The following is a 13,239-nucleotide window of genomic DNA, read 5'->3' as shown; positions in this document are numbered from 1 at the left end:
ATCTACACCTACTTACATTTTCAACACACTGTTTCTATTTTCAGCCTGCACAATCCTCATCCCCTATTGTGTAAAGATCTCTGATCGCCCCAGGGCACTCTGTTTTGCCCTTTAAGAGGAGCCCCTTATTTCTGGAATCTGATCAAGGAGTTCATACCCCCCTAACCACAGGGGTTCTGGATCTGTCTATTTTTAGCTCTGGGTTGCTTTTGAAGCCTAAGGAATTAAAATGTTATAAAACGATGGCAACGATGCCCTTGGCCTTTACTTCTACGAGCGCAAGCCAGAGTTTCCAACCTCTGCTGGGGGTGGTGAGACTCTTGGAACCCTCCTCTGCTTTGGGACTGAAGTTCTGCTTTTATCTGTTTTATATATATAGGTTTCATGTAAAGCTTCATTTGAAAAGGGGTCCTGTTTTAAAGATGTTTGAAAACCACTAAAAACTTCTAACATATTTGGAATTACTGAACATATATTAAAGAAATCCTTAGAAACCACCGGTTTCAGTCCTTGCCTTTTTTAGGGTGAGAAATGAAGATCAGGCAGGACCAGAGAGCCGTCTTTCTGTCCCCCTCCCCACCCAAGCCTTTGTGATGCTCCTCAGAACCTGTTCAGGGCATAGGTCTGATGGTTAAGGAAGTATTCATCTTGACCATCCAGTCTCTCCCATTTTAAGTTTCCATTCGACCTTCTGCCATCATAAAGAACATTCTTACCTCAAGGACAGACTTACTCCCTTGGATGACCATGACAGGGCACATTTTAAAATTTCAACAGGCCATTATCCAGCTTCTGGAGTCTTCCAAAGCAGGAGAACAACACAGAAACACGACGAGTTCTTAACTGTTCACGAGAGCCCTCTGGCATAACAGGAAGCAGGACATAGCAAAGATAGATGAACTTCTGAAGAGCCTTACCTGTTTTTCAATGAAAGCGTTGATTCTCTGCAACATCCCCTCGCATGTGAATTCATATGGCATGTACGGCTCAATCTGCAGAAACAGAAGATGGTATCAGGAAAGAGGAGGACACAGAATATGCAACACCTACCTAGTCCTCCACTGATTCACTCACACTCAACAGCAGGGAGCCTCATGAGGGGCTAAGACTATGAACTTGGATGTCAACAGACTTGGGTTCACAACCTCACTCTGCTCCTTACTAGCTGTGGGACCCTGGGCAAATCACCTACCATCTCTGAGCTTCAGTTCTTCATGTATAAAATAGTGATAAGAAAAACCCACTTCTTTTAAGCTGTGGTGAAGATTATATGGAAGAAAAAACAGGGTCAAGTGCTTAGCTCAGTGTCTAGCACATAGTAGGCATTCAACAAAGGGTGGGGAGTATCACTTGTTAGAAGGCGAGCTCCATGAAGCAGGTCCCATGGCTGCTGGGTCATCTCTATATCCCAGAGCTGGGCAGTGTGGCACACACAGGAACTCAGCAAATCTCTGCTGAATGAATGTGTGCTTCCTGTGCTCAGAAAGGAACATGGTCAGTGGTTTAAGGACCCGTGATGGTAAAAAAAGCACTGGTCTGTGTTAGTAGGTGAGGTCAGTGTGTACCCAAAGAACTCGTGGTGCAAAAACAGAGTGATAAAGTGCACAAATACTTTAGCTAGAGGGTCCTGAAAGGCTAGAATGTCAAAACAGCCGTCTGTTCATGCCGGGCTTCTAAGGCCAGCTATGAGTCTAGCAAGCCAAGACTGAGGAGGGCCAAGATGCGGAAGACGTTCCAGATGGAGCAAGTAGTGGCAAATGAGACGTGAAGGAAGGACAGCAGGAGGGTACAGCTCAGGATCATGCAGAGTGGTGAGACAAGGCTGGGAAGAGGTTCACTGGATTTCCACAAAAAGATTTCTACACTAAGGAGCCTACACTTTACATGAGGGCAGCAGGAAACCCTGTATGGTGCTTCAACTGGGGTGAAAGAGGCAATCTCATCAATCTATTGTGACACGCGAGGGAAGGGGAAGAAATGTGGGTTTGACCTCTGTTGCGTAGTGTCTCTGCCAGCACTATGAGTTATGAGGCCTATGTTTTTGGGGCAGCCAGCTAGCATTACCAATTGGAAATGGAAATTTCACTTGGGAGAAAATCACCAGCAGTCCAGTCTGTTACAGCTTAAGACCGCCCAACAGCACTTGTCAGCAATAGGCTAGAGGGGCACCTTCACCACCTTCCTCTGAAGCCTACACTTGCCTATCTCAAATCTACAGAGTGGAGAACTGGACAAAACTTCTGAGTTGAGGCCTACTGAAAATGGGAGAATCGATAGAGAAGACACCCTTCTGTGGGCAGCCAAGTAGTTGGTCTCAAGGCATCTTCTTCCCTTTTTGGTTGTTGAGTCACACGTCACATTTGAAATCTTCTTCAACCATGATTGCTAATTCCACAACATATCTTCAAATGCACAATTAGATGGTGTATCACACAGGGTGTATCTCAGCCATCCCTGCCCACATCTATCCAGAGAAGCCAAAAGAGGCTGAGCCGTAAGTATTGTAATATCAGGGCTGGACTATTTTACAAGAACAGAGGTCATTTTGTCCCTAGATAGTTCATCTCAGAAAAGCTCAAAATACTTTGACAAACTGACTTCCATGTTCCAAGCTTGCTCCTTCTCATCTCAAGCTTTTGTACTTGCTGTGCCCTCTCTCATCCAGACATAGCCTTTCACACCAAACGTAAAATTTTTCTTTTAAAGGATATTTGTTTACTCAACCTGTGGGTGATTCCAGAAGTTTCTATAACTGGCCTAGAGATATGTCTCCTCCCAAAGTTTCACAGAGGGAACAAAAAGAAGCTACAACAGAGGACTTGGCATATTGGGCTCATTTATAAGGGAACAAATAGAATTTCTAGAGTGAAACAAACATTGGTGGCCATCTGTTATGAGACCAACAGGTCCAGTTACGTGGAGGGAAGCAGGCTGAACGTTTGAGGGCCAGTCCTACAACACATTTCAAAGGGCATCCATTAGAAATGGAAGTGAATTAACACAAAGGGCTCAATGCAATAAATACAGAAAAACGGCTCTTCCTGTGTCCTTCCACCAACCAAACCGAGCTTAACCAAAGGGATGCTGACTCACTTAATTGTTTTGTGGCTAGTTCACTGTTTTAAAGTATACGAAGCCAAACAATTTTCTTATAAAGGAAAAACAAAACAAGGAAACTGTATTCTTAAGCCAGCCCTGCCAGTGAGTTCCATTAGCCATCCTGCTGTGGACAGGAACAGGGCCCTCTGTGTGGGAAAGCTCTCTAGACCCCTGGCTTCGGAGATAAAGAGTACAGGCAAGCGTCTGACGTAGGAACTGTTGCACACATTGGGGGTGTGTGCGTGATAGTTTTCTGCATGACAGTCCTTTAGGAAGAAGTCAAGGCCTCTTTGGGGGATGGAATGAAGAGAATGCTGAAACCACATCCAGTCACTGAGAAACCCAAGTAGGACCAGTCATGGAGAAGAAGGGAGAGTGTTCTTGGTCATTCTGCTTTGTGGAAACAGGACTGTTACTTATATGGCCACTGGAAGGATGACTGCAGGCTGCACTGTGTAGTTCCTGCTGGCCTTGGAAACTTTCCAATATCTCCCCACCTTCTCCTTCATTTTCTCCTCTTTACTTCCCTTCGAGTGGGATGTCCTGTCTCCTCTAGTACTCACTCATTATCCTAAGGGTACAATTCCTACAGGGAACTGCTCTCGGAGATCAGCTAACCCCTCTGTGGTCCCACCTGACAGAAGTGTCTTGGCATCGTTCAATGATAGATAGTCTTAGAAGGTACCAGAAGACGAGGAGTTAAGGCCTATCCCCTCTATCTACTAACTACAGGATTTTAAGTCAGACATATCCTGCAATTTCTCTGGATGATTTCAAACGTAAACTAGGTCATGTCATGCCCCTGCTCAAAACTTCCCATCATACTTAGAATAAAATCCAGAATCCTTATCATGGCCTGTTTAAAGGCTCTCCGCTGGCTCTGGGGACCCTTTTATGGTGTCCATTATTTCTGATGAGAAGTTGGTGGTCTTTCATATTGTTATTAACCAGAATGTAATAAATTTTTCTCTGGCTGCTTTCAAGGTTTTTTTCCTTATCTTTTGTTTTCACCAGTTTGGCTATGATGTACCTATGTGTTTGTCTTCATATTTATCCTGCTTGGGGTTCACTGAGCTTCCAAGATCTGTAGGTTGATGTCATTCATTAATTTTAGAAAATTATTAGCCATTGTCTTTTCAAAAATTTCTTCTCTCCTCCCTCTGAGATTCCAATTACACATAAGTTAGGCTGCTTGATATTGTCCCACAGATCTCATATGTTCTTTTTAACTTCATTCTTTTTGTGTTTCAATTTGGATAATCTCTATTAACGGGTTTTCAAGTTCACTGACTGTTTTCCTCCGCTGTGTACAGTTTGCTGATAAACCCACTAAAAGAGTTCACTTCTGATATCATACTTTTCACTTCTAGCATTTTTTTCATTTGGCTTTTAAAAAAACGTTTCCATCCCTCTGCTGAAATTCCCCATCTGTTCACAATATGTTGTCCACCTTTTCCACCAAACCTTTTAATATATTTATCTTAGCATTTTAAAGTTGCTGATAATTCCAACACCTGGGCCATCTCTAGGTCTGGTTTTATTGACTGTTTCCTCTCTTAATGATGGGTCACATTTTTTTTGCTTTTTAGAGTGCCATGTAATTTAAAATCTTCTAATTAAATATGAGAAAGCTTTGCATCAAATTTCTAACCCATTTCTAACAATTATAAGGATTTTAATGACAAAGGTTTTTGTATTAATCTCATTCCTCACTTAATCTCTCCCACTCTTATCTCTCCCTTTACTTCATTTAAATGCTGTTTTTATTTTTTAATTTTGTTTATCTTAACAAACTAGTCAAAAAGACCTAGGTTTCAATCCAGATTCTACTACTTACTAGTTGTGTGATCTTGGTAAATTACTTAATTTCTTTAAAGCATAATCTTCTCATCTGTAGAAGGATTAAATGAGATAAGGCTCATAAAGATGTACAGAAAGATTCCAGATGTGTAGAAAAGAGGTTCTCTCTACATAAGAGGTACTATTATAATTACTTTTTTTTTCTTAAGTGGTCTTAAAGAGTTTTTGGAACAAGGTGGAAAAAGGTCGATTACGGTTTTAAAATGCGAAACACTGAAGGTTCCACGGAGTGAACAGAGCCAGGCTCGTGTAGGAGTGAGCAAATACAACTTAGTCCCCACTCTCAATGCTTTATGTGTCAGGCATTCTCAGCAGGTTTTTATTTGACAAAAGGGATCTATTGCCTAAAAAGTTTTGGACTCTATTATCCATGATTTTCTGCCTTTATATTAGCTTTTAAATTACTCCTCTTCAAGGGTATGTGCACTTAACTAAGTGCTGTGAGTTGAATTATGTCCCCCCAAAAGACATGTTGAAGTCCTAACTCCTAGCAGGTGTGCACGTGATCTTATTTGGAAATAGGGTCTTTGCAGATGTAATCAAGTTAAGATGAGGTCATAGTGAATTAGGGTGGGGCTTAATCCAATACGACTGATGTCCTTATAAGAAGTGGGAAGACAGTTATATATACACGCACACACAAGGAGAACACTACGTGATGGAGATTAAGTGCTGCAGCTTCAAGCCAAGGAACGCCACCAGAAGGTGGAAGAGGAAAGGAAGGATCCTCTACCAGAGGCTATGGAGAGAGCACGGCCCTGCCAACATCTTAATTTTGGACTTCTAGCCTCTAGAACTGTGACAGAATAAATTTCTGTTGCTTACGTTACCAAGTTTGTGGTTCTTTGTTATGGCAGCCCTAAGAAACTAATACACCAAGGGACTCTGGGACTCAAGAAAGAAAGAAGAACTTTCTATCTCCATAGGAATGACTCTCCGGTGGTGAAGCTTTAATAATTTTTATTTATTTTTTTTCCCCCCCAAAGCCCCAGTAGATAGTTGTATGTCATAGCTACACATCCTTCTAGTTGCTGTATGTGGGATGCAGCCTCAGCAGGGCGGGAGAATCAGTGCGTCGGTGCGCGCCCGGGATCCGAACCCGGGCCACCAGCAGCAGAGAAGGCACACTTAACCGCTAAGCCATGGGGCCGGCCCTGGTGAAGCTTTAGATGTGCGGCAGATACTTGGAGGCAGCCCAGTGGTACCACTCTCCACTCAGCACTTCTCTGGGCTTGGCCAGCAGAGGTCTGAGGTACTTCTACCCTCAACTGTTGCGACCAGGACTAGGATTGTACACACCATCAATGGGAAGCTCTGATCAGCTACACCAAAGCTCAATAACCAGACCCTCTTTAAAGGGGGCAGGACATGGATAATACATTGGAGAGCTCTCGTTCCCCTGGAGATGTTCTGAGTAAAATCATATTGGCAGTTCAGTGGGCCATATTTTATTTCCCAAAGGGGAAAGATGGCCCTTTACATGGGCCAATGGCTATTCCTCCCAGGATATATGCCTTTCCAGCCTCTTCCCCTTTACTCACACTGTGCCTGGAACCCATATCCTTCTGGGCCCATTTCTCAGCTTAGCTGTGCAAAGTCCTGCTCCTCCTATAAGACTTACCTCAGTGCTGCATTCTCCAGAAAGTCTCCTCGCACTTCTACTCCTCAATCTTTTGTGTGTTGTTGTTGGCACTGAACAATATCCGGCCTTATAGTATGCTTATTTGCAAACACCTATTCCTCCCTCCCTCCATGCCTCCCTTCCATCCATTTGGTGAATCACTGTGCTGGGTACTGAGAATACAGCAGTGAGCCAGATATGTTTCCTGCCCATGTTGCTTAGTCTAGTGGAAATCTAGACTATCAATGATAAAAATAAGAATACTATATTGTTATATATATAATACTAATATTGACTAAACACTATGTGGTAGACACTGCACTTAAGCACTTTATATTCATTATCTCATTGAATCCTCACAAGCACCTATATAAAGTAGGTAATGTCAGTCTACATTAGAGATGAGGAAACTGAGGCTCAGAGGTTAAGTAACTGCCTAAGAGGACGTTCCCAGTAAGTGGTAGGGCTGGACCCAAACCCAGGCTGTCTGATTCCAGCCCACCCTCACAACTATACTGCTCTCTTTAAGAAATCTAACAGAGTATAAAAAGTGCTCTGATAGGAGGGGGATGGAGGGCTGGGTACACTCGATAAGATGCCAAGGCAGTCCCAGGTTGGGACACAGGATAACCTGACCCAGCCCTAGAGGGTGGTAAGCTTCCTACAGGTGGGGAGCGGGCCTTGTTTATGTTTATGGAAGTGAGCATCCCCTAGAGTGGCTCAGAGGATGCTCTGCATACAATAAGTACTTAATAAATGTCTGCTGAATTGACTAGGAGAGTCCAGAGATATTAGTTACTTACACAAAATTCTATAAAATGTTGAGGTAGAAAAGCCAAATAAATAGAGGCTATACAATAACATTTCCCAGTATTTCCTTAATTATTCCTTATCTTTCTCATTTTTTTTGTAGGGGAGAGGGTCTACCTTTTCTAATCTTTGTGAGAGCTACATTATTAGGCCACTGAGGCAAGTATAAATCAAGCTGCTACTACTGTGTCTGGGACCCAGGAGTCACGTCAAAGAGTTTGTAGAATCCACGCACACATCTGGACACCAGCTCTGTTTCCATGTCACAGAACATCCACGAAGTCCCCAGGCCAATCCTACAGCTTGGTTACTTTCTAATTCCAGAGCTGACATGGAAACATTCTAATTACTCAAACCAAGGGTCTGTGATGCCTCCTACACATTCCAGTTCACATTACAAACGGCAAAAATGGTATAAAAGAAACAACCTTCTGACTTAAAATTGCTTTCACTGCAGCCTCTACTTCCTCCTGATTGCTGAGGTTGACAGTCCAGACATGTGGCCGGCCGATGAAGACTTCAGCGTATGGATGCTGGGACGTCAGCTGGAAGAGAAAAAACAGAACATCTCAGTCTCGCTGACACTGACATTTTTTAAAACCTCGTGTGCTAGACGAAGCGATGTTTTTTATGGTACTGAGTTGCACTTGCGTAGGTAACAAGACGTTTTTGTCCTTCCCCTTTACCTCCTAAGGCCTGTGTGGATGCCTAACAGGTTCATGTGGGACACTTCACAAGACAGATGCCCAGGCCGTCCTGGATCCTCAGGGATGTTGGGCACTTTGGAGGGGCCCCTGGGGGTCTAGGGGTTCCAGGAGGGCAGCATGTGGGCCATGGCCCTGCCCGAGGCTGTGAGATCTGCAGGGCAGGGCCAGTGATGGCTCCACATCTTGAATCCCACTTGGAAAGAAGAGTTAGAATGTCATAACCAGGTGACGTGGAGGCTGTTAAAGTGGTTTCAACCCCCCAAATGACACCAAGGAATAATGAACATTTACCCGCAGTCATATCCCAGCCTTGAAAATCAGCTCCATCAAACTAGTATCGGTTATAAAATGCTGGGTAGGACAGACAGGTAAGCATAAGAAAATTACAATAAAGTCGTTAAAGGCTTTAATGGCACATATGAAAAGTGACAGAGAAATAATGCTACTAGAAAAACAGAATTTTGGAATGGTTTCAGGAATAATCATTAGCATAACATTGGAGCCTTACTATTCATAAAGACAATTTGCAATCAGAAAAGCAAGGAATGGTAGTTTTTGTTCTAGAGCAGGTTTTATTTTAACAACAAATGGTGGTCAAAGAAATCCAGTGTGAATACTGGTAATTCTCAGTTCTTGAAGAGTCCATTCTTTAAGAGAGCTAAATCGACCCCTCAAACTTGTTTCCACCTTTATTCTCATATCTCTTTAAGGTCGTGGTATAAAGGGAACACTCTGGACATTTGTGAGAGCATTTTCAGTTCTCACAAACACTGGGGGGTACTACCCTTAGTCAGTGGATGGGGACCAGGGACGTCAGATGCCTGTGATGCGTGTCCTGCACAAGGCAGAATTGTCCACTTCCGACACAGCTTTCACGTGCCCTGCCGGCTTTCCTGTGGGTTCCCAGAATCTAACTCTTTGGCACAGTTTTAACATACATGCAATATTCCAGGAACATAATTACCATGTAAATCAAGGGATGTTATGTTTCTATTCTTGTTTTATTTGGGACTTCACCAGCCGTTACCATTTTGGAAAAATCATGGAAACAGTCAATGCCGCTCAGAATATCTGAGTGGCCAGTACAACATACCCAAATCAGTCTATATGTGTAGCTTTCACATTAACAGCAGTTGCATATACATGTGTGTGTATGTATAGGCACCTTTTTATTTAGCTTCTCTTCCCTAATGCCAATTATAAGCATCAGGGGCTGACCAGATTCAGCTGACTATTTCATCTCTCTTAAATACAAACTTATTCACTGTAAGGAGAAACGAGACATCATAATGTCTTCTAGTATGGTTCTTGAGTATGGTATAGTATTTCTTGACTAAATACACACTGAAATATGTATTAACCTATTGTAAGTTATTTTCCTTTTATTTTTCCTTTATATTAGGGTTACAAAATCATTCTTTTTTGAAATTACATATGTAGACAGGGTATATTATTTATGAATTTCATTTCAGGAGAGAAAAACAGATGTCACAATATTCTTGTAATAAAGGAGGTACTGGGTCTGCTGGTTTGAGGCTTTGCTTTAGAGGCCGGGTTGGCTCTCTTCTCTTCTTTTTTTCCTAGCCACCGTTCTTCATATCCTACACACCAATGGTGTGCACACACAACTCAGGGCAGGAAACGTAGAGTACAAGTTACTGGCCTCAGTTCCCAGCCTTGGCTGGCGCCCACTCACGGAAATCAGGTGATTCTGAGGGGCAGGAATCCTAGACTTTGCTCCTGCCTCCTCTGTTAGAATCATACCCGTCACTGGCGTGTTCAGCTCCCCATCCTTTGGACATCATCCTCTTCTTTTGCTCAGCTATATGGCAGTGACAGAAACTATGGAGTGCCCTCAGGCTCACAGAGCTGAGGAAACATCCATTTTTTTTCCTCAGCACGTATTTTAGATTCAACACACATTGATGAAGCTCTGGCTGGGCCAGGCACTGTGCTAATTGCCTGCACACACATTATTTATCAGGTTTCCTGTGTACCAATGAGGATTATGAGGTTTAGAGGGGTTTACAGTTTCCCAAGACCACATAGCTAAAAAGTAGCAGAGCAAATTCAAATCTAGATCCTTCAACAACTTCCTAGCTTTAGACAGAAAGGAAGGTGATAGTTCTAAAGGATGCTATTCCGTTCTTAAGACAAAGACCAAAAGAAGCCCAATGTTGGGGCTGGCCCGGTGGCGCAGTGGTTAAGAGTGCCCGCTCCACTTCAGCGGCCCGGGGTTCGCAGGTTTGAATCCTGGGCGGGCACAGACACACCGCTTGTTAAGCCATGCTGTGGCGGGGTCCCATATAAAGTAGAGGAAGATGGGCATGGATGTTAGCCCAGTGTCAATCTTCCTCAAGAAAAAAAAGGGAGGATTGGTATTGGATGTTAGCTCAGGGCTAGTCCTCCTCACAAAAAAAAAAAAAAAAAAAAAAAGAAGCCCAATGTAAACACCAGTCTTGTAATCACTCTCCTAAAACTTGCCAACCTAAAAAAATCCCAGGACTGAATTTATGCTTGTAGTAGACCTTTTCTGAAGATGACCAAAATGTCACACCAATGTCATTTTGTGGCCTGGAGACCAAACTAATCCTTCCAACAGAAATCAGGGCAAATGAATGTTACCATCAATGACACTATTTAGCCATTTACACATTAGCAGTCTCTCCCCCCTCCCCTTTTAAGGTCTCTGCTTATTTACAAGGCTGCTCTCGGAAAATGCAAAATGCTGAGCCATTATCATTTTGTTCATTTACATTTATTGAGGGTTACTTAATTTTATGACTAAGGCATTTTGTGATTCATTATTCCCCCTCTGAATATTATGTTCCTCCTCGTTAATTTATTGAGAATTGTCTGATCTGAGCTACTTCACTGTATATCAATCAGTAAATTTACTGGAGTATAGTTTGTAAAAGTAATGAAAATCTTATTAAATATGAGACATTACTTCAGAGCAGCTATTAAATCTCCAAGGAGAATATCAGTTCTCTTTATGGAAAAACCACCCCTGAAGCCAGAGAATTTCCAATGGTTTACAAAATGTCAGAACAATGATCAAGAATCTACTAATATGTTTTCCAATAAAGATAAAAATCCAATTTATATTACATTTAAAGTATAACTTGAACCGAGCACATTACTCAAAGCATTACAAAACTTTTTCCCCTGAGTGAACATCATGGTTTAAAAATTGGTCCAATGCAAAAACAACAAAAAAAAACCAAAGCTAAACTCATATTTTTCTTTTCTTCAAATGAAGGCAAAGAAGAGAAATATATGCAATTTATTTGGATCGATTTATATGGCTTCATTGTTCCTTAACTCAAAAGACTAGCATAGGCGCAAAAAGATAGCTCCGTAATTATGTACACTTCGGTTAAAATTTTTCCATTTGCTGAGGGAAAAAAGGATAATTTCTAGGGATTTTTGACCCTTAAAAATCTGTAGAACTGTTGATAGCTCTTTCCCAATTAAAAGTATCTTCTTTAGGGAGATTCTGTGGCTTTTGTGAGCTGAAAGAGCAGAGTAGGGTGGCCCACTGGCTCCTTTCAAAGCTGTGTGACGTTGTTGGCTACCAGCCTACTCTCTGCACTGTCTCCAGCAGAGAAGGAGACAGACATCAGATGGGACCTGCCCTCCTGCATAAAGCAACTGACCTTCTTAGAGTTTCCCTCCAACTCATCAACATTCATGCCTCTCAAGCTTGAAAGCCCCTCTCCTCCCTGTCCTTTAAAGCACAGCTCCTCCACCATCCCCTTCTCAGCCAACCCAGCACATTCTCGACGCGGCACAACTCCACAGTCACTCCCTCTCCTTAATTTACTTAGCTATTTGTTTATGCATTTCCGTTCATTATGTATCTGTTTTACCACTCTCCCATATCAAATTTTGAGCTCCCGGAAAACAGTAAATGTGCCTTGCTAAGTTTCCCCCAACGTAGCATCTGGTGCCATGGACGCTGTGGGGACACAATGAACGTCTGTCAACTGACCTTTTGCATCCCAGCCCTCCTATGGGTGCCCAGGACTGACGGAGTCATCTGTGTGAGGCCACGTGTCAAGCAACTGTTGACAGGCTCCCACAACACCATTCTAACTAGAGTCTCATTCAAGCACTGGTGGAATCATCTGAAGGAACAGGAGGAACCGAATGCCTGGAAGGCGGCTCCAACACCCATTCTCTTTGAGGAATGAAAATCCTCCGTAATCTCAACAAAAACCAAATTACTAAATGATGACAAATGATAGGAAACAATGAACACACTTTTCTCAATAACTTCATACTGGCTGATCTGATCTAGGTGACATAACATCTTTCACTGGGAAATAGTTAATCATATTTAAGAGTGTCCTAAATTTTTTTCAGGAAAAAATACTCAGTTGTGACAAAGTGTCATAAAAATGTTTAGAATTATTAATAACAAAAAGGTGCCCGCTGCCAGTGCAATCTAAGATGCTTTTGATTAATCATTCCTCAAAGGCTTCTATTAGAAATTGCAGTAAGAATAGAGATGGGTTTCTTTACCTTTCACACATAAAAAAAATCATTACGAGGGAAAAAGAAAATCACCATTAGAACACCACAGTAATAACTGCGATAGGCAAGATTTACTGATACATGGTAAAAATAAATGGGCAAAAGTTTCAGGAGAACCGAGATACATACACAGTCTCAAAGTATTTCCCCAGTATAGAGAAAAATAGTACCTTTATAGTGGAGAAACCTAATAAACACTACCCTCACCAAGTGATCAAGGTTAACATCACCAGTAATAGGATATACTGACATGTTGCACCCCGATATGATACAATGAGGAGGCCACATCACGTCTGGGGTATTCTTATCAAAAATGTGTAAACACAAACTAATCATGAGAAAATATCAGTCAAATCCAAAAAACTGACCAGTTCTCTTTCAAGTGTCAGGAATGACAATGAAAGACTGAAGAATTGTCATCACAGATTAGAGGAGACTAAGGAGACATGACAATTAAATGCAATGTGAGATCCTGGATTGCATCCTGGAACAGAAGGATATTAGTGGAAAAACTGTAAAGTCCAAATAAAGTCTGTAGTTTACATAATACTGTGGTACCAATATTAATTTCTTAGTTTTGATAATTGTACTGTGGTTTGTAAT

General features: G+C 42.1%; 1 protein-coding gene across 4 annotated transcripts in view; it reads right to left on the bottom strand.

Moving 5' to 3' along the window:
- MGAT5 (alpha-1,6-mannosylglycoprotein 6-beta-N-acetylglucosaminyltransferase) overlaps positions 1 to 13,239 on the bottom strand; it is a 324,721-nt gene that overhangs the window by 18,158 nt on the left and 293,324 nt on the right. For all 4 annotated transcript variants that reach the window (XM_058548850.1, XM_058548848.1, XM_058548849.1 and 1 more), the window contains 2 exons: positions 7,819 to 7,935; positions 918 to 992 (listed from right to left, as the gene is read on the bottom strand). In XM_058548850.1, coding sequence (XP_058404833.1) covers positions 918 to 992; positions 7,819 to 7,935 — 192 coding nt within the window. The remainder of the gene's footprint in view (positions 1 to 917; positions 993 to 7,818; positions 7,936 to 13,239) is intronic.

Source organism: Diceros bicornis, chromosome 10 (genome assembly GCF_020826845.1).
Source record: "Diceros bicornis minor isolate mBicDic1 chromosome 10, mDicBic1.mat.cur, whole genome shotgun sequence".
Taxonomy (NCBI): Eukaryota; Metazoa; Chordata; class Mammalia; order Perissodactyla; family Rhinocerotidae; genus Diceros; species Diceros bicornis.
This window is presented reverse-complemented; position numbering and strand designations above follow the sequence as displayed.